This window comes from Mustela putorius, unplaced genomic scaffold (genome assembly GCF_011764305.1).
Source record: "Mustela putorius furo isolate JIRA1106 unplaced genomic scaffold, ASM1176430v1.1 tig00003853_pilon_pilon_pilon, whole genome shotgun sequence".
NCBI classification, from domain to species: domain Eukaryota; kingdom Metazoa; phylum Chordata; class Mammalia; order Carnivora; family Mustelidae; genus Mustela; species Mustela putorius.
In genome coordinates, this window is record NW_025422005.1 from 42893814 (window position 1) to 42915286 (window position 21473).

General features: G+C 47.6%; 1 protein-coding gene across 2 annotated transcripts in view; it reads right to left on the minus strand.

Annotated features, from left to right (window-relative positions):
• Nucleotides 1-20390, minus strand: part of GLIS1 (GLIS family zinc finger 1) — a 216775-nt gene extending 196385 nt beyond the window's left edge. For both annotated transcript variants that reach the window (XM_045064557.1, XM_045064556.1), the window contains exons 1-2: nucleotides 20298-20390; nucleotides 18944-19247 (exon numbers count right to left, since the gene is read on the minus strand). In XM_045064557.1, coding sequence (XP_044920492.1) covers nucleotides 18944-19205 — 262 coding nt within the window. In that variant the 5' untranslated portion in view covers nucleotides 19206-19247; nucleotides 20298-20390. The remainder of the gene's footprint in view (nucleotides 1-18943; nucleotides 19248-20297) is intronic.
• Between the last annotated feature and the right edge of the window lie 1083 nt (nucleotides 20391-21473).

The following is a 21473-nucleotide window of genomic DNA, read 5'->3' on the forward strand; positions in this document are numbered from 1 at the left end:
TAGAACAAGCACAGTAATCATCTCTACCACCTACTTTAATGGCTTGGTATAAGGATGAATGAATTCAAGTCAACTATGCCTAACACATAGTCATAAGCACTGGAATTATAGTTCTTATTATCAAAATTCTCCAGCCAAACAGTCAAGAATGAGACGCTTTTCAGACAATCATCTTTACTGACCTCTTAAAACTTCATTGGAGGATGCCCTCCAGCAAATTACAAGGTTACATCAAGAAAACAAGAAAATACAATGCAAAGGGCATTTGCCTTTCTTTCTGGGTGCCAGCATCTGAATCCCTTTCTTCTACTGGGAAAATTACTCACCTTATAAGGCATCCCCCCCACTCCACTTCAACCCCCCCCCCAACACACACACAATGAAAATACACACAGAAGCTGAAAATATCTGATCCCTTGCATCCTTTGGCTTGTCCACCCATGTTCCCTACCATGAGCACCCTGTGAAGCAGTAGTCCCCCGCAACATCCTCTGTTTTTTTCTCCGAAGTATTATCATCATTTGGTCAACTTTATATTTAACTTGTTCCCTTCATAACTGTGCCTCCCACTCTAGAATGTAAGTTTCATGAGTGTAGAAATTTTTTTGACTGTTGGCTTACTTTCTCAGCATCTAGAAGAGTACCTAGCTCATAGGAGGTGCTCAACACAAATTTGTTGAATGAAGGAAGGACATGTTTCCCAGCCTCCTTTTGCAGCCTCCAATGGCATGTGTAAAAACAAGTACAGTCGGCAATAACCAATGACCAAGGACCGTGGCTCTGCTGCCAATGTCTGTAACCCACTGTTTTCACCGCACAGCCCTGTTGCAGGATTTGGAGTAATATTCTTGGCTATGTAGCTTCCAAGCCTGGCTCTCTAGCCTTAGTAGGCAATTATGAGAGCCACCCAGCATCCTTTCATAAAAAAATCTCTTTTCTGCTTAAACCAGTTGCAGTGCATGATACAGGCATGAACCAAGAAATGGGAAGTCCTGCAAAGGAGAGCTTCAAAGAAGGGCCCCAGGAGGTCAACCGTGCAGTAGACCAGCTCTTACTTCATTGAGGTGTAGGAGACACGGAACGAAGCTAACCTGATGTGTTCGTGCATTTAGGGAAGTATGATTGACAGGTGCCACAAAACTGACGGAATGTTTAGGGAGAAATAATAACATACACAAATTTGAGACTAGCAAACGAAGAAAGAAGGGATAGATATCCAGGAAAACAATGTATTGCACCCCAAAGGAGAAGTTCCCATAGTACAGGACTTGATTCTACCACCTGTACCAAACCTAACACTATGCTGAGAAAGTGGATCCAGAGAGGGCTATAGAAACAATTTATCATTACCTGTCCCTTCCCAAGTCTCCCCTCTCCGAAACTTGTCCCTTTTAAAACCCAACCTGCTGACTTGCTCCCCATCCCCACCCCTGAGAAGTCTCTGGAAGTCCCATAACTCGTTGGCTCATTTGTAGATCATAAAACATCTTCCAGACACTTCAGTCCCCTGACAGTCTCAGTTTAGTAATTAAGATGTCCCATCCAGATTAATAATCTCAACACTGAGCTTCATTTATAGGGAAACTCCTCCCTTCCCACACCTTGGACCTGCCTCAGGCTGGGAACTCTGTGCAGGACGAGGGGCAATGTCTCCAGCCTCCTTACTCTTTCCATTACAGTGGCACAAAGGGACTCCCTTGCCCACCTTTGTGGGAGCTCTGTGGACCCAGCTGTTCAGTGGGAGAGCTCCTCTGGTTGGTAGACACCCCCCCACCCCACTGTATCCTGTGGGACACCTCCAGTCTCTCTCACCCCTGCCTGGCAAGATGCCATCTTGGGCAAAGAAGGCAGGTCTGAGAACCACCACCAGGCATGTCGCCGGAACACAACCTCCTGCCCCATCACAGGTGGCAATGGTGCAGCCACCCTCTTCAACACCATCAGGCCAGGAGAGACACAACCATTCCTCAGCTTCAGGGGCTGTGCAGGGCTCTCTGGGTGGACCTCTCAGAACCCCCTCACTTGAGTTGTGGAGAGGAGAAAACAATCCTTTCCCCCTGTATAGCGCCACCAGCCATGGGGGAACGAAACGTCACAACTTTTCAACAACTGCCTCCAAAGAAATCACCTCTTTGGAGAATTTGGAGAAATCCAAACCAACCCAAGGGCATGCCAGGTAAGGATCCCCAAATCCCAGTTTAGTTTGGGCACCTACAGCCCGGCTTTAGAACACAGTGAAGTCCCGCTTTAGAAGATGGCCACCAGTGCTTCTGGTCAATCCCTAGTGTCGGGGCTCAACCAGAACCCTGAGGGCAAAATCCCCAGAGTGGATTATACCCAGTCCCCACTATGCACAGGCATAAGGAGACAAAGTGCGGCAGCCTGGGCTGCACGGAGTGCCGCGTGCAGGCTGGGAAAGCACCGGGCTGGAGGCGGGGCTTTCAAGATCGGAATCCTCATTGGCTATAACAGGTGCCAGTCAACAATGGGCATTCCGGACCCAGAGATAGCCCCACAAATCTTAGAGGCCAGGGAGCACAGCGATTAGGGCTTCACCACTCACCAGCTGTGTAGCCCGGGACAAGTTACTCTCCTCCTCTAGCTATGTCTCCTCGTCTGCAAATCCGGGAAGATAAGAGTAAACGCCTTCAGAGCGTTGTTGGGAGAATTATGGGAATTATGTTTGTAACATGCTTAGAGCATGACTGGACTACAGTCGGTACCATGTTTAGCTCTTGTTTTTGTTTTTGTAACCTAGACACGTGGAAGAAAATATTAGAAAAAGACAACTAAGTAAGTTGAAGGTGGGGCCACCATGTTGCCCAAGTCTAGGGAGCTTCGTTCGTATAGATGGGGTTAAGTGGCGCCCCCTGGAGGTGCACACCCCAGGAGCCCGGGCTGAAGGCAGCTGCCCCCAGGAGTGGGCCCACGAAGGAACGGGGACCCGCTCTCTTTATTAGGTGATTTTTAAAAACTGGTTAGCATTATTTCACTAAAAATATGAATTTATTTTTAGAATGTTAATAAAACATGCTCCCAAAAATAGTAACAAGAGCAAACAACAGCACTTGGCCAATGACAAAAAGAAGAGCAAGGAAGGAAATGACAAAGGAAAGTCTTGGGAGATATGACTATATATAAAATTTCAAATTTCTGTTTTAAAATTATCATTAGAAACTTTAAACAGCAGACTCCTAAAAATATTAGCAACAGATACAGTGAACAAAGCATTAACATTCTCAGCTTACAGTCTACCTATATGGAATAGTAAATGTTTAAATTTTTTAAGTAAGATATTCAGACTCCAATGTAAATACCAACTTGCCAAAGAGGAGCTATGAATGTGAACTGACACAAAACAGACATGAGGCTACACGAACGTTCAAATAAATGTAAAAAAAAAAAAAAAAAAAAACAATAACCGGATGTCACCTCCACCTTCAAATTAGGAAATTATTTTGGAAACTCTGGTGAAGGTGCAGGGAAGTAAGTTCTCTAAAACGTGGCATGCAGTTGTGTAAATGGGTGTAACCCTCTAAAGACCTATTTGTTAATTTGTGTCAAATGTTACTACCCTCTCACCCAGTCATTTTCATCTCTGGGGATCCAGCCTAAGAAAATAATCAGAGATGCAAACAGGGATTACTGCACGAAATTTACTGCAGCATTATCTGTACGAAGGGAAGAGGTAAAAAATTCTAAGCACTATGCCCTGTGCAAGTAATATATACACAGATTTGTTTGTATGGGCATAAACTCCCTCTGAGAGGCCAAGCATCACCAGCTGTCACCAGCAAAGGGAATGGGGCAGGAGCAAAAAAGACAAAAGGAAGGCTTTCCTAAGAACCCGTTTTGGGTCTTCTGAATTTTAAACTATTTTAAGGGGCTGCCTATTTAAAAAGATTTGACAAATTTAATAAAATGCATGTATTTTTGTATGTTTACAAGGAATTTTAATAACATGGAAGAGGTTTATTACAATAGAATGTAGAGTTTAAAAATAAGTATGTAAGACTATATTCAGAATGATCTCAAGGATATAAAAAATATAATTAATATAAAGTATTTAAAAAAAGAAGATAAATGAAATATACCAAAATGTAAATGGCAACCTTTGTGTGGGGGCCAAGGGGGGAGTAAAATTATAAGCAAATATTATTTCCATCTGCATATGATTCTATAGTTTCCAATTCTTCTATGATAAGTATATACTACCAACACAAGTTTAAAAAAAAAGAAATTAAAAATAAAGAATAAAAACAAGCCAAATTATTTTTCAAAAGGTAATCCACCTCCCAAAGCAGAATTATAAGTAACAGAAAACAATTTGTCACAAGTCAAGAAGGCACTCTTATCTGAGAGGCTATAGCTGGGAGCCAGGAGGAAGCCTTGACCAAGATTCCCGCTTCAGAGATGTCCTTCCATGAACCATCTGCCTTGTCTGGGCTGCTTCTGGGGGGAACCAGCAGAAACCAGTCATGCAAATGCTGCTTCTTGAGAAAATCTACTCTGATACACTTTGTCAGTGCTGACCTGTGAGCTCTCCTGAGATCAGGACAGACCCTAGGACTCAAGTCCCATCCACAACAGGAGCCAGCCCTGGTAACCAGCATGCGGGCCCTACCTCCAAGTTACTATGTCCACCTGCTGCCCGCCCCAAGGCAGAGGCTGAGCCTGGGCTATACCCACTTATCCAGGGCCGGATATAAAGCCTAGCATATGGTAGGGTTCCAGGAAGCATTTGCTGAACAAATGAATAAATTAAAGAATGATATTCTAGACTGGTGCTGTCCAACTGAACTTTCTGTGGTGATGGAAATGTTCCACCTCTGTTCCATCCATTATGGGTGGCCACCAGCCCCAGGTGTCTACTGAGCACTTGAAATGCGGCTTGTATGACTAAGGGACTGGATTTTCAATTTTATTTCATTGTAATTTATTTTAATTTTAAAAGTGTTCCATAAAAACACTGACATCACAGGGTAGTTTAAGATTACACAAGACAATCCTTTAAAAAAAAAAAGAAAAGAAAAGAAAAAGAAGGGGTGCCTGGCTGGTTCAGTGGGTAGAACATGGGACTCTTAATCTTGGGGTTGTGAGTTTGAGCCCCACATTGAGTGAAGAGATTACTTAGAAAAAAAAATCCTTAATTAAAAAAGAAGAAGGCAAGGAAGAAGGGGAAAGGAAACTTCAAAGACCAAAATGGAAAGGCAAATCCCAGGCTGGGGAAAATATTAACAAAACATGTAACTGACAGAGGTTTTCTCTCCAGAACATATAAGAGAATACTTAATACTTACTGAAAAGTAAGTTTTAGTTACTTAAGACAAGACTACTCAATAAAGGGGCACCAGGGTGGCTCAGTGGGGTTAAGTCTCTGCCTTCGGTTCAGGTCATGATCTCAGGGTCCTGGGATGGAGCCCCACATCAGGCTCTCTGCTCAGCAGGGAGCCTGCTTCCCCCTCTCTCTCTGACTGCCTCTCTACCTACTTGTGATCTCTCTCTCTCTCTCTGCCAAAAAAATAAATAAAATCTTAAAAAAAAAAACTACTCAATAAAAAAAATAGGTAAATGCCTTGAAAGGGCACATCACAAAACAGGTAGACTGGTGGCCAATCAGCATGTGGAAAATGTTCAAATTACTGCCCATTCACAAATTAAAACAGATTCCACCACTCATCCACCAACCAGAATGGTTACATTTAAAAAGAATAACAATACCAAGTGTTGATGAAGATGTGGGAATGCAAAAATGGGGGGGGAATTTTTATTTAAAGTCATCAATTAAAAAAGATAATCCAGTGTCTGGCAGTATTCAGTAAGTGATTGTGACAGCATACTGAAAATGGAGGGGTGTGGAGGGAAGGAGGGCCCCTAACAACCCCCCTGCCTCCTCCCCATGCCCAATAACACACTCTGGGTCTCTCTAGCTGAGAGCTCTCCTGTGCGAGAAGCCACCTTCCACCAACAGACTGAGAGGAGTGGAAGAGAAGCATGTGAGGCTGGGACAGGAGAGACTCTAAAGATTTCACAGAATGAAAGTTCTTGGCCTATATTCCCAGAGACGATGAAAAAGGGCATTCCCTCCAAGAGCAAAGTTTAAGCAAGTAACAGGTACAAGAAAGGGGGCTGGCAAAGGTGGTCCCCCTCCTTGGGACTGACTACCCTCCTCCAGAGCGTCCTGCCCTTTCCTGCAGACCTCACCAAGTCTCTCACTAGCTTTGCAAGGGGAGCTAAGCTGGCAAATACTTCCATTTCCTATGCCTGCAAACCCAGGCTCAGAGACACGGTCCCAGGTCATGAGGCATTAGATTGGCTGAGCTCAGGAGTCTGCTCAGGACAGCAAAGCAGGTAATAAGGCGGTGAAGCTGCACAGAGGAGGAATGGGGACCCAGCCGGGCTGGGAGAGGCCGGGCACACACTCACCCAACTGTCCATTGCTCTCCAGACTACAAGCTCTATGCAAGCGAGGGCTCTGTTAGACCACCACGGAGTCCCCAGCGGCAACCCAATGCTTGGGCCACGGAAGCCGTTCAGTACACACTGATGAACGAACCAACCAACAAGCAAACCCAAACGGCCCTCCCTGTTTTCAGGACACTTTCGCACACTGTACCCCATAGGCTTCTGATGACTGGCTGGGCAGGGACTCACTGTCCCCCTGTTTTACAAATACGAAGCTGAGTCTCCAAAATAGAAACCCACTCTAGGTTGTTTTCCCGAAAATCTGCTTGAGGAACAGCCCCAGGAAAATGTCCCTTGACTGGAAAGGGACAGATGAATTCTGCCAAGGTCCTGTGTTCATTCGGATCTCTGGTCCACACTCCCTCCACAGGGCGGAGATGTGTTCACTCCAGACCCTGCTCCAAGGAGCCCATGGTCTCAAAACAGAGGAAAACGTCGACCCAAGCATCTGTAATACCTGACTGTTCAGTGAGAGAAAAGTAACAAAGGACAGTCAGCAGATGAAGAGGGAATGGAAATCCTGGCTGGAAGAGGCAGTCTCTCAACAGTGATGCACGGGTAAGACTGGGCCCAAGGCAGCAGAGGTCTGAAGGAGCTGAAGGGGGACCCAGAGATGTAGCAGGGTGCGAGGAAGGGCAGGATCCTGGAGGGAGACTGGCAGCTACCAGCTCTGGAATTTGGGGCAGCCACTTAGCCTCTCCCGGCATCAGCTTTTCTCATGTGTAAAACGAGGGTGCCGATGCTTCCCCACAAGGAGTAAATGTAGAAAGAATTAAACGGCCTTGTGGGTTCTTTACTCACAATAGGGTTCAACAAATGGAAGCACCTGCATGCGTGGGGAAGGGGTGGGGGCAGAACAGGAATGGCATTACAAGTTAAAGAAGGGGAGTGAAAGCAGTCCAGCTGGGTATTAGAAGTCAAATCCCAACCCAATAAACAGGGGGCAGGGCACTCCGCCTCCTGGCCCTTCCCATACCCCCTCCCGCCTCCCCCTGCTGCTGAACACCAGAGCCACCACAGACCCTGTGAGGGTCTTGGACTACCCAGAGCCGGGACCGGTCAGACAGCTACACTGAGGCAGCCCATGCCCGTGTCAGCAGGGACCACAGCCCCTTCCTTACCTTCCCACAGCCCCAAGTGAGGCCAAGATGCCAGTCAATCACATCTGTGTCCTCCAGCACTTAGATCAGAACCTCAGTCTCTCTGAGACTCCAGAGTCCTTACTCCTCCAACTTCACCAAAAAAAGAGAAACAAGGGGCACCTGGGTGGCTCAGTGGATTAAGCCTCTGCCTTTGGCTCAGGTCATGATCTCAGGATCTTGGGATCGAGCCCTGCATCAGGCTCTCTGCTCAGCAGGGAGCCTGCTTCCTCCTCTCCCTCCTACTGCCTCTCTGCCTACTTATGATCTCTCTCACTCTCTCTCTTTCAAATAAATAAATAAAATCTTAAAAAAAAAAAAAAAAAAAAGGAAAGGAAAGAAAAGAAAAACAAGCACCAGAGAGAGGGGATAGAGTACTGTGCCATAGAAGAGCATCAGAGGAAGTGAGGCCTGCGGAACTGTCCTGGCTCTCTCTCAGTAAGACCAGCAGCAACAGCAGCTCATTTCTGTTAACACGCCTACTGGGTGCTAGCCCCTGAGCTAGCTGCTCCCCACATCAGTCCTAAGTGACAGGAATTACCTCCATTTTACAAATGAGGAAGACCGAGGCTCACCATTAATGACTTTGGCCAAGGTTCAGCAAGTGGTATAGTAAGTAGTCCGTAGTAAGGGTCTGAACCCAGTTCTGACTCCAAATGCCAAGTGGCCACATTTGCACAAGTAACAACATGGCCTCTCTGAACCTTAGTCTTCCCATCTATTCAAGGGGGGGATTGAACGAACTTTAATGATTTGGGCAGAGCTTATGGTTTACAGTCCTGAAGCCGTAACAGGCTTGTAGAGAAGCCAGCAGGTCGACATGATGCCCCCAGGGAGCTCTGTCGAAACCTGACCTGGAGTGGGGATCCAGGGTCTGTACACCAATTTCCACCCCTCGGCAGGACCTCGGAGACCCACGGTGTGGCTCCCAGTCCTCAGTTCCAACACCTGGTCCGAGGTTTTTCATCTTAGAGGAGTTTGGGTCAGATGTAGTATAACCACCAATATCTGCTCTTTAAACCACAAGATGACACACATTTTTAAATGCCTGAAATTTTGCCTTGGAGGGAGGGAGGGTATGTGGCAGGGAGTACCTACAATCCTGGGCCAGTCCCTCTGGGACAGCCATCATGCCCCTAGCTCCTCTACAAGCCCCTGCCCTGTCCTTGCATCCCAGAAAGACCTGTGATCACTGAGGCCAACTCTTCCCAGAAACGAGAGGATAGGGAGGCCCAGACAGGTGAGAGAACATGTCCAAGGTCCGCTAGCAAGCTAGGGGCAGCCGTCATTATGCAGAGCCCCACACAGGTGCTGGAAAGGGAATATGAGTGTGTGCACATGTGGGAACTCCTTGCATATTTGTCAGTCTCACATACACCGAGAGCTTACTGTGTGTTCAACCATGTGGGAAAAACAAGAGCACACAAACTGGACAGACACTGGGTTGGATCCCATCCCCAGCCTTCCCAGACATCCACTCTGAGCCAGACCCTGTGACATGCAGGGATCAGGAAACTCTACCCCTGTCCTCAAGACCACAGAAGTCAACAGAAAATCACCACAGGGTGAACAGTGCTATGGCAAAAGCAAGGATAAGGGCTGTGTGTGTGCTAGAGCTCCACCAAAACCCAGCCTAGGGAGAAAAGGAAGGCTTCTGGGAGGAGATGGTGCTGGAGCTGGGTCTTAAAGAAGAATTAGGAGTCAGTCTGGTGGCAAGGGAAGGGAGGAAAGCCCTTCCAAGAGGTTCTGTTTACCAAACATTTACATGACAGCAGTAACAACAATAATAATAATCCTAAAATTTACTGAGCATTATACCATGGGCTAGTCCCTGTACCAAAGCACTTGTACATGTATTAACTCATTTCATCCTCTTGTGAGATCATTGCTATTATTATCCCCATTCTGAAGATGAGAACACCGAGGAGCAGAGAGCTCAACGACATGCCCCAAGTTCCCCATGTTAGTCCCCAGAGCTAGGATTCAATCCTGGTGGCCTAGTTCTATGCCCACAGCTTCAGCTGCACCCTCGGATACGTACTTCATGCCAGACTTGGTAGTGGACACAGGGGTACAGAGATGAATCAGAAGCAGCTCCTGGTTTATAAAGACAGAAGGACAAGGAAAGAGAAAAACCCCAGGTCTGGAGCCACCTAAGGAAAAGTCCAACACTGCTGGAGAACGAGCAGAGCAGGCATCAGGAAGAGATGAGCTGGACTACTGGGAAAGCCTTGGACATCACACCAAAGGGCTCAGATTTTCCCACTGGCCAACCGGTTGCCAGTCTATGAACCAAGCTGTAGTATCAGACGTGAACTTTAAAGCATGCACCAAAGACCAGAAAATAAATGGATGTCTCTACAGATGGGTAAGTGGATGATAAAATACCAATCTATTTAAAAGAGGGCTTAAAACTAATAATCTCATTAGGCATCTTGTCCATAAACACACGCTAAAAATATAACTGCTGTCCTGTGGACTGAGGAAAGACTCTTGTCCTTGTATTCAGAAAACTTGGATACCCCTACTGTCAAGGATGGGAAGTAACAAAAAGTTTCTAAGCAAGGAATTCTTAGGATAGTAAGGTCTGGGATTTCTCTTCTCTGCCCACCCCTGGACCCCCGCCTCTCCGAGCCCCTCAGCCTGCTGGAAGTCAACCATCTAAAGGCCCCAAGAAGAGCTAACCCGGGCGAGAAGCTCCAATGCAGAGATATTCTCACAAAAAGTGCTACGTAAGTACAAATGACTGTTTGATCAATCATTTGGCCTCGGCGTGGGATTTGGTTAGAATTAAAGCCATCTGGCTGCTGGGGGTGGGGGAGGAGGGTGATGGGGGAGGAGACAAGCGGGCGGGAAAATGACCCACCCCCTCCCCCAGAAAGCATTGTTAAAATATAAGGGGGAAAAACAGTCAAGTCCCTGCTGTTATTTCAGCCTAAGCCACTTAATCCTTCAGCACATAAAGCAACTTATTTTACGACCTTTTCCCTTTAAAAAGTAAATCTGAAGACGCTGCCTTGAATTCAGATATCTCTGAAACACACAACTCATCCCTCCCAGTGAAATATCCTGTTTCATAAACCTTCTTCGAGATACTTGAAACTGCAGATCACTAAATGCCTAGCTTTAGGCATCTGACATTCCAGAGAATTAATATTTAAACTTATTATAGGAAAAAAAGAATTGAGTTTGGTTGAAGCATGAAATATTTAATAGCGTCTCCAAATTAGAAACCCTATTTTGTTTCGCACTGGAAATGCCAACGTTATTACCTGGGCTTTGCACTCAAATAAGATAAAATGCACAGGCGGTCTTGAGATTAAACACATAATTACGGCCGTGTTCTCCAGAGAGAAGGGGAGTGAGGCAGGTTTGGGGAGTGGAAGCGATCGAGTTTCATTTTTACGATACACTTAAAATTATACTATCATCCTCTGCCTGGAGGGTTGGGCTTGAGACCGTTGAAGCTACTTAATCACCAAAAAACCGTGTCAAGATCCGTGGACCCACGGAGGCCTACTCACAGTCTCACGAAGCCGTCTCTGTCTTGGAATGGGCCCGCTGCTGGACAAGACCCGGTAACTTTCTCTACTCGCTAGGACAAAAGTATTAAGTGGTTTGGGATAAAAATTAAGCTTCAATTGACACAGTGGATCCTGGCAACCTCGGCCAGCACATGTAATTTATTTACAGGGTTGGAAAGTCGGCAAAATACATCATCAGCTCTTACACAAACTTCTACTAGGTATTAAATACCCAAGCCTCAGAGAAGTAATTCATATAGTCCAGCAACGTTCCAAAACAAACCCACTCTCCAGCCCTCCGGAGAGCTTAAAACAGCAAATGGGATCTGTATTTTTAAAAGTAAGGTTTATAATTCTCCCTGGTTTCTTGCTAAAGCTTTATTTTCCATCAAACCTGTTATTTAAAAAAAAAAAAAAAAAAAAAAAAGGAGGCAACAACATCTAAAAGAGTAATCTAGTTGTTAAAAAGACACAAGTAGGAAGAGGCTGGGCCACATGGCAACCAGCGCCCTCCTGATTCTTCTTCCTATTTTTCCTTTCAGACTCAGGGTCATCATCCAAAGGCAAAGAAGGCTGGGGCCATAAAGACTTCTGCACTAAGTGTGATTCTCCGAGAATGTCCACCATCTCATGACGTGTGCCCCCTCGTGCAAGGCCACAGACACAAACCAGCAGCGGGACTTTTCCTTCCCCTAGGGGTCATTTGATTCATTCTTCATCTGACATAAAAGACCTATTTCCCACAAACAAATGCTCACGTTTACTCTGATTCCTGGGATGTTCTCCCTCCCAAGCCCTTCTTCGTCCCGTGATCGAACAGGAAATGACTGTTCAGCAGATCTTACGCCACATGCCCAATGAAGCATGCATTCTACCATAGGTGTGGTGGGGCTTAAGAGAAATTCTCTTCAAACATCAAAAGGTGTCTTCAGAAGCAGTGAAAGGGAGATCGCAACCAGCGTCTGGGCAAGGAATCGCCCTGAACTGTGGGAAAGTCTCAAAAAGGGACTAGAACTCGCAATAACCACTAGGACATGTAAGTGTTCTGCTGCTTCGGAGAAGGAGCTGTTTCTAGAGGGTCCCTCCACAGCCTCAGAGAATCCTTGCCTGAGGACCCCATGTCACGACTGGGAAATGCTGTCTTTCCTCCATTTCTACAGCAGGGAGGTGGACAGATGCACACAGTCTGCCCATAAAGTCACACCTTGGCCTGTCAGCAGAGACTCAGAATGGGGTCCTCCAAGGAACAGCTGTCTGGACCAGCCTGCAGCCTTCTACCATCTTCCCCCAGGATGGGGGGCCCACTCTCTAGGCATGGCAACTCCTCACCACTGCCTAGGGTTTAAAGCCCATCCCTAAGAATGCTGTGCTTTAGCCGGGAAAGTACAGGCTTTGCTGTCAGATAGAGCTGAGTTCAAACTCCAGGCTTTAAGACTTACTAGCTAGTGAGCTTATTACTGGGGTCAATACTTAAACTTTCCAAGCCTCAGTTGCCCCATCTGGAAAACTAGAATAATGCCTCCTTTTCTCAGAGGGTAATTGGGCATCATTAAATGCAGTCAAAGCTACAGTGCCCAGCCTGGCACACAGTAGGTGCTCAGTAAAGATTAGCTAACTGCCCCCCTCACACTTATGTTTGCTCCGGCAGTCAGCCTCAGGGCTCAAGAGTTCAAAAGAGAAGTCAAGTCTGAGACAAAGATGACTTCTTCCCACAGCCTCGATCCTCCCTGACTTCCCCAGTCCAGTTCATGTGGAATCCCCAAGCTTCAGAGCAGGAAGGGACAACGGACCATCCCGTCCAACTGTTTCCCATTTTACAGATGGGGAAACAGAGACTCAAAGCCAAGAGCGTGGCCCGCATGCATCGAGGCTGCACAATGGTGCATGTGTTCGCTCCAGACAGGCCCAACCATAACCACCAAATAAATTCAGGCCATACAGGAAATGCATTATTCAGTTAGCGGACTGAAGGTCTCCTCAGTGCATCTGACTCAAATGCTGACTTTAAAAACACAGCTCGTAATGCTAACACAATCTGCCTCGATCCACCGGAAACCCTCTGAAGGAATAACCCTTTGGAGTTTAGAGGAAGATGGGGGAAAGAAGAAAACAGATGCTTTCGGGGACTTTAAACTGTAAGACCACTGGGTTAGGGTTGTATTCTCCCTACCCCCACCCCATCCCAGGTCTGTTTCCTTTCAGTTTCTTATAAATAAGGCCTAGGGAGACCAAAACAGCTACAACCACCCTCCCCCTTTTCAGCTATCAGTCCCGGACTTTGCTTCTAATGCTGAGAGAATTTTTTTTTTTTTATTCATTGTAAACTATTAATTCGCGCAGCCACTGTTGATAAACAAGAAGTCCGTTTTTAAACTGCTAGAATCATTAGCACAGTGAAGGCGAGCAGCACGAATATTTCAGGAGTTTGCTCTTTTTTTCCTGGCCCTGGTATTACAGCTGTGCTTTCTGCATAAGGCAGTTGAAGTTTTCAAAGCCCACTGCAGAAGTTTGTTTCATTTCTTCTCCCCCTTTGAATCGAAATGTCTTTGTTTCTTTAAGCACAAAAATAAACTACCCCCTACCAAAAGAAACAACACAACTCTCCAGGTCCAAACTCATTGCAACTAAAATCTGTATTAGCAAAATAAATGAACAAACCTCATAATCTAACGTCACATATAATCATATTCTATAAGGTGAGGTTGTTGAAATACCACCGTATCAGTTTCAAAAAAGGGGATTCTGGTTCAAGAAAATTGAGGGAAGGAAGAGCCATTACCCTCTCTATGCAAAAGCCATAATTAGCAATAGTCACTGGTCAATTTACAAATAAAGTTGGTATTTATTTGTTTGTTGTTTCTTTTTTTCCTAATCCTATCCAAAAAAGGATTGAAAACTTTAGTTTCTCTCCTTTTCTAGGATGCTGGCCAAACTCCACAAAATAAAACCGAAGAAAATGATGATAATTATGCAACATTCAAAACAAAGAACATAAGAATATATTTTTTTAAATGATTCATTGTGCACTTATGCCTGTAATGAGATTTTAACGCACTGTAAAACTAAGTGTGCTGGCTCATTTAGCTTCTCACGCAAATATAACGCAGAGAGATGAATAAGTCAAAGACGGGGTGGGCTTTTTTTTTTTTCTCAGAAGTGTGAAGGAAAACCATAGCATATAAAGAAACTTACGCTTTTAAATCACAGATGGAACAACACAGCCTATCTATATGAGGCCATGGCTAAAGGGGTCCTCAGACCTCAGCCCAGCAAAGCACGACAGGTAAAATGACGAAAAACGAGCAGGCTGAAATTAAGTCAAGATCTCCTGTGATGGTCTCCTTTTCATTTGTATACCAAGTCCCAGCAGCTTCTGGAGAGCTTGGGAGGTAGGAAGGGAAGAGAAATTCTAGCCGCCCAGGATTCTTAGAGAATCTTTGGGAATTCTATTTCCGCTACACGTCTATAAAAGATTTGTCGGATACATAACTCTCAAGACTGTAGACGCAACATGTTCCTATCGCGTTTGTGTACCCACACACATACATGTCTCTCTTTGTCTCACAGAGCCTGACATTTGGCCAGCAGGTTTTTCTCCCCCTTTTTTGAAACCTCAAGCACCGAAAAAATTTGGATCTGATTATTTCCGGATCGCAGGACCAGCACTTTAAAATGGATGAAATGCAAGCAAATTGCCCACCAGAGCCAGAGGGGGTAAATGCTTTCAAAATAACTCATACCTTTCTATTAGGGGTGCACTAGCCCCTCCAAAGACTCCCCAGGACATACAAGGGCTTCTGATTTGGATGAAGAAATTCTACCAGGTAACACCACCAAAACTGTCATGTTTACTCTCCACCATTCCTGGTCTCTAATGCCCGGCAAACAAACTACAACTGCATTTTTTGTTTTCCTTTTTGAGAAAAAAAAAATCTATATACTAGCTATTTTTTTAAGTTACAAGATTGACTACTTCTTGGCATTTACGGCCATGTTACAATGGCTGTTTACTAATGGCAGTGACACACATGTGTCACGATCCTCGGTCTCTTTTTTTGTTTTTGCTAGGACTTGCCCCGTCTCAGCACACTGTAAAAGGATCCCAGAGAGTCGCTGTGAATTAAATAGCGAGCTCATTATCTGGCGTAGTCTGGGAAGAGCAACTCTGGACAAATGGTAAACTAAGAAGTTTTCTAACTATGGCATAGGTATTACTTCCAAAAAGGACAGATAAAACACCAAAAGCAAAAATATTTTAAATTCTCTGGGAATATTCAGGAGGCCATCCACTATGCTAGCTCTCAGTGAAAGTACAAGCTGGGGAACCAGAATCGAATATTTGGAAGAGAGAGGCTTAGAAACCACCACTCTCTCAGGGGCGCCTGGGTGGCTCAGTGGGTTAAGCCTCTGCCTTCGGCTCAGGTCATGGTCTCAGGGTCCTGGGATTGAGCCCCATATCGGGCTCTCTGCTCAGCAGGGAGCCTGCTTGCCCCTCTCTCTGTCTGCATCTCTGCCTACTTGTGATCTCTCTCTGTCAAATAAATAAATAAAATCTTAAAAAAAAAAAAAAAGAAAGAAAGAAAGAAAAGAAAAAAGAAACTGCCACTCTCTGTTGGTAGCTTTGAGCACATCCTTGAGCCTCAGTGTCTTCATCTATAAAATGGGAGTCAGAGTCATGATGTGCCCAGCACTCTAAAGACCACAAAGCACTCTACATCTGTCCCCTTAGAGCAGCCCACAAGGTAGGCAGAGCACAGTTGGCGTGAGGGCAGATGAGAGAATGTGTGGGAACACACGGTGGAAACTGGAAAGCACTGTGCACAGGGAACAAGCGTCATCGGGCCATCACCACAAAGCCGTCTGCCTCCATAAAGCCCAGATGTTTACCTTCTTTCCTTGTCAGGACTTCCAAAGGCACAGTGTTGGGTGTTTAATAATAAGAAAGAAAAATGCAGCATCTGGTAATCTGGCCTTTGCAGCTGCCTGGAATCTGGATAAACGGGACTCTGCCATAAACAGATCGTGATTCTTATTGTAAATGATGACAATGTTAGTCCATGACGTCGCACCATCCCCAGCACCTCCTGACTCCAGATCTGGAAACACCGAGAAGCCCAGCATATATGGATGAGTTGCTGGATTCAAGGGCTCGCTCCCTTCCTCGGCTTAGGGTCTATCTGAAGCAGAAGACAGCTCATCTGAAACCTGACCCCAGGCGGAGCAGTACCGTCTTCTCTCTGGGCAGACGTGGACACAAAAGACCCGAAGCTTGGCTCCTCTCGGCTTCCCCCAGCCAGCGCACCCGAGAGTGAGCTTCACATTCAATATTTTAAAAATCAAACCGGTCTCCCTCCTTTCCCTGCCTCCTTCACCACAAGTATCACTTACCCTAGCATGGTAGCCTGGCATGAATTAATAAAAGTGACCCCTTCTAGCTTCTTCGTTTATAAAGCATTCTTACAACCATCGTTAGATTTACCCTGGGAGGAGACATTATTACCTCTCATGCAAATGGAAAACCAGAGGCTGAGCACATTAAACACACCCCCAGAGGAATCCCCACAATTACCAGACACTGAAGAGACCCTTTCACTAAAGCTCTCCTCAGTCTTTCCAAATCGGTCTCGCACTAAATTGATAAGTGGGGAAACTAAGGCTCAGAGAAAGAACAGCTTCCCCCCAAGCTCCCACAGATCATAGGTGGCGGGGCATAGTCCGTGGATATTTTTTGTTTGGTATTTGCATCTGTTTCAAATAAACCTATGATTTGGAGCTAGACACCAAGCATTCAAAGGGTTACGTGGTCTGGGGAATATTTGAGCAGGAGCAGGGGCAGTAAGGTTCCTTGTGACATTTTTAAGAGAACTGCTGAAGCCCTGCGGGGAAGTTCATTTTGTCTCTGATCACTGAGGGACTGGACTGTGAGAAAGAACTCTTAGAAGGACAGAGGTCCCGGTGGAAATTTCTTCAAGCCCAGGTCAGTGAGCAAAGGCTGGTCAGAGAACTCCCACCCAGACCCCGGGGTGGCCTTTTACACAGGAGACATTTTCCCCACTCTCAGGCCTCAATTTCCTCATCTTTCAAATGGGTATGATAAATTCTACGCCACCAGCCTCACTGGAGACAGGGAAGAAAAAAGTTTAGAAGCCTCTTAAAAAGCTTAACCAGAACGACCATCTAAGGATACAAAGAAAGAGGCTGTTCCTCCCATCCCTTTATTCTCCTCTGCCCCTTCCCAATACAATCCTGACTTAAATATCTCATATATTAGACATTGGTGGGGGAAGGGGAGTGTAAATAAAAATAACTGGGGTTTGGAAGAATCGAAGTAGAAAGTTCATGTGCAAAGCCTGATGAGGTCTCTAACCACGGCTCTGAGCAGAGACCACATTTAGGAGAGACATTCGCCAGGTCCTAAGAGAACTCCGTCTTCAGGGACAGCTACGATTTTTTTAAAACCTAAAACACTGCAGGAGGTACCTGTTTAAGGGAGGATTATGTGTGGAACGGTGCAAGCTAAAGAGCTCAGCACAGCAAATATTACTTGTGTCTTGCTTGCTACCCACCACTCCGCTCTCCCCAGTAAAAGAACACTTCCTATGCATACCCCAGTAATAATACTCTGAAGCCATTGTTTGCTGTGTCCACCCTTTCAAACAGGATCCCACTCTGTTGGAGAAGAGACTAACATTGACAATGAGGCAAGAAATTGCACTCTTCAACAAAGTCAGGTGTTTTCATCAAGAAGAAAAACACTGTTTACATTCATTTCATTTTACCACTGCCTGAATTTGGAGGTTGGTTATTTTCTCCCCAGAAGAAGCTCTCATCTCTAAAACCAAGACACTCTAACTTTTCTAAGTTGCTGGGGCTGATGCTAAAGGATTTATGTCTACAGGGCCAAAAGAAATCTTTGTCTTCCTTGAGAATCACCTGAAAATAGAACCAAGAAGCCTGAAAAGCTAAAATAATGAAATCCCACGCCTTGGTTTCTCTCAGGGAGAAAATAAGCTGGGAGGAGGGGGTACCAATCTGTACCTTAACAATCTCCCCAATTTCTGGTTAATTATCTGTCAGCATGAAACTTATAAATAATGACTCAATAATAATTAACTGTGATGAGAACGGGTTCATGAGAATGCCTGCATCATCGCCGACTTTGAGCCCATGAACCCTACTGGGGCCTGCACCTTACACCCACCAGCCTCACTGGGTAGAGGAAGGATATTGCAAAGGAACTTCTGACCAAAGATTATGCTTCTGAAGCTTCAAATTCAGAAAGGCCTTCTTTTAAGCCAGAAATTAACTCAGGCTGAATCACAGATTCATAAAATTTTCCATCAGGAATCCAGAAATCATCCGATATAATTAATTCCTTAATTGGCAGAAGGGGAAACTGAGGTTCCAAGAGGGGAGAGGTCTTGCTGAAAGCCTCTGGTTTTTGTTATTTAGCATCAGAATATGTCCAAATATGCCTGTAGGCAGTTCAGAGATAGTCGAGTTGCTAGTCACCCTAATTTATAAGATTTTTTGTAAGTTTCACACAACTTTTATCAGAAATACAGAGATGCAAAATCATGTAATCTGGACTTTCTATACACACCCTTCTCCAGAATAGGTTTATTGAGTTTAAATTAGATGCCTCTTAAACGGCCATCATTTTATAATGACGACCAAGTCCCAAACCACTAAAAAGAAACTCATGAACACTAGAGAAAGAACCACCAAGTTCCCACAAAGGTGTGCAGTGTCCGGGCCAGGCGGCCCGAACTTCTCCACACCTTCTGCCAGGCACGCTGGTGGGGCGAGACTTACCCTTCCCGGCGGCAGCGGCTTTGGACTGCCCAAACTCTCTGGGGCTCCGTGGCCGGAGGAGGTCGTGGGCGCACGGCGGCGGCACAGGCGGCCGGGGCAGCAGGTCACGCGGGCCCCCATCCACGCAGCCACCGCCGCTCACGGTGACCCTGAAGGCCATGTGCGTACCGCCAAGGCCAGTGGGCCCGCGGCCTGGACCCGGAGCGCCGAGGGCCTCCTTCGGCCTCTTGTCTGAGCGCGCCTCCGCCACCTCGCAGTGCATGGCGCCAGGGCAGGGTGGGCCACCGGGGGTCGCGCCGGGCTCCTGGAGAGGGGAGACAGCACCCGCGCGTTAGAATGAACGGAACAGCCCCCTTTCTTGTCCCAGGGTAGGTTTGGGCAGGTCACCACCACTCCTCGGTTTATTCCCCGTTTCTAAAATGGGTTAGCCCCACCACACTTACCTTAACCTGACAAACACACCTGATCCCGCAAAAGCCCCTTCCCGGCACAGAGTGGCTCGCACTTCTTCTCTGGTGTGTCGAGGGCCCTGGCCACCCGCCGCCACAGCGCATTCCGAGAAGCCCGTGCACCCTCCCGCTCAAATCTGCCTCCACCAACACCGGCCTTCTTCAAAGGAAGAATGGGGAAACTGAGGCCTGGAGCGGGGAGAGCGCCTGTACGGTGTCACCCAGTGAGACAGGAGCGGGCGGCAACTAGGATTTCCAAGGCAGGACTCTGGCGACGCTGCGGAGACTACTCCAGGTGGGACAGGGGCTGCGCGCCTCCTGGGCGCTTCGGGGACCCGGGCTGCGCGCAGGGATGAACTGCGCACCCACCGGTCTGGGGCGCGGACCCTCCGAGACTTACCCACGACCACCTCAGCCCGAGAGTGGGCGTCCGATGATGGGCGCTCACTCCTGCGGCACGAACCCATCACGAGCACACGGAGACACGCACACTCCCACGCGCAGCAGAGAAAATGAACCCATCGCACGGGCAAACCCGCACAAAGTCGGTAACGCCCATGGACGCTGGCTCCCACGCATACCACACACCCCCGCAAATGCACACTGGAGACACGGCGTGCCACACGAATTGCTCTCTCATTCACCCGCTCAGACACTCAGCAACACCAGCAGCCTCACCGGCTCACACAACACAAACACGCGCGCTCGGTTCCTCTCCACAGGGTCTCGGCCCTTCCAACATCCCTCCTGGAACAAGGGCCCGGGGCCCCCAAACTCTCCTCTCCCCGCTGCGCTCCCGCGCCATTCCAAAGGTCCCGGGATTCCGGCGTCGCTGGGACCCTACCCTCGGACCTCGGCCCTGGCGCCCGCCCCCTCCCCGGGTCATGAGCCGCGCCCCCTCTCACCTAGCCGCCGCGGCTGCAGCTCGCGGGGCGCACCGCTCGGCGCGCCTCCACTGGCGCCGCAGCCCCCGCAGCCGCCGCTGCCGCCGCGTCCTGCGGGGCGGCATCCCGGGGCGGGGGCGGGGCCCAGACCTGCCGGACAGCCCCTCCAGCCACTGGCTTGATGAGGCTGCCGCGTAGAGGCCAATCGCGGCGCGAGGGCGGGGCCTCCTTGCCTGGGGGCCTGGGCAGGGCCCGGCGCGGGGCTGGGCGGAGGGTTTGACAAGCGGCGGCTGCCGGAGCCCTGCGCTGCCCGCTGCCCTTCGGCCGCCTGGCCGGGCAGGGCGGCGCCGCCGGCGAGAGAGGCAGGGCCCTGTCGTCCGAGCTGGGCTGGCTGGGCGGCGGAGCGCACTGGGCGTCAGGAGAGCCAGGCTGTGTCCCCGTCTGGCCCAGCGGCTGAGACCGGACCCTTCCCTTCTCCGAGGTAATTTTCTCATCAGATGGGATCCGCGAAACCTGCGCGCTGAGGTAACAGATGTGAAAGTGCTTTGAAAGTTTGGTTGCAGAATCCAGGCGACTCACTCAAGAACTTGCACCGCATTTCACAGCCAGTCCGCGGCAGCGTTGGGAAGAGAACCGGGGATCTCCGACCACTTTTCTTACGTTTTTGTTTTTGTGGTGTTTTTCACTGTAGAGTCCAGCCTAGAGGGTCTCAAACTCTGGCGCTGAAAGACAAACAAAAACTGGGGCACCTAGCTGGCCCAGTCAGAAGGCCATGCACCAATGATCTCAGGGTCATGAGTCTGAGTCCCACCTTGGGCGTAGAGCTTACTTTTTAGAAAAATTAAAAAGTTTATTTAAAAAAAAAAAAAAGACAAACAAAACCAGATGCCCGGTCCCAAGTAGAAAATATTCTAATTGTATCTGTGCATCTGTCTGGGGGCAGGGCCCCAGCGCCTAGATTGTTAGCAAGCTCCCAGATCTTAGAGTCCTGAGGATTGAGACCCACTCCTCTAAGTTTCTTCCAGGCCTGGATTTGGGGCTTCCCTCACAGACAGCAGTGTCTCAGGGAGCCCTGTCCAATGTATGGGAAGAACATCACCTAAAGAACAGGACTTCTCACGTTGGAAGCAGTGGCTCAGTTCCCTTCTCTGAGCTTCAGTTCCCTCCTGTACAAAACAGGGCTGTTCAGGTGTGGCA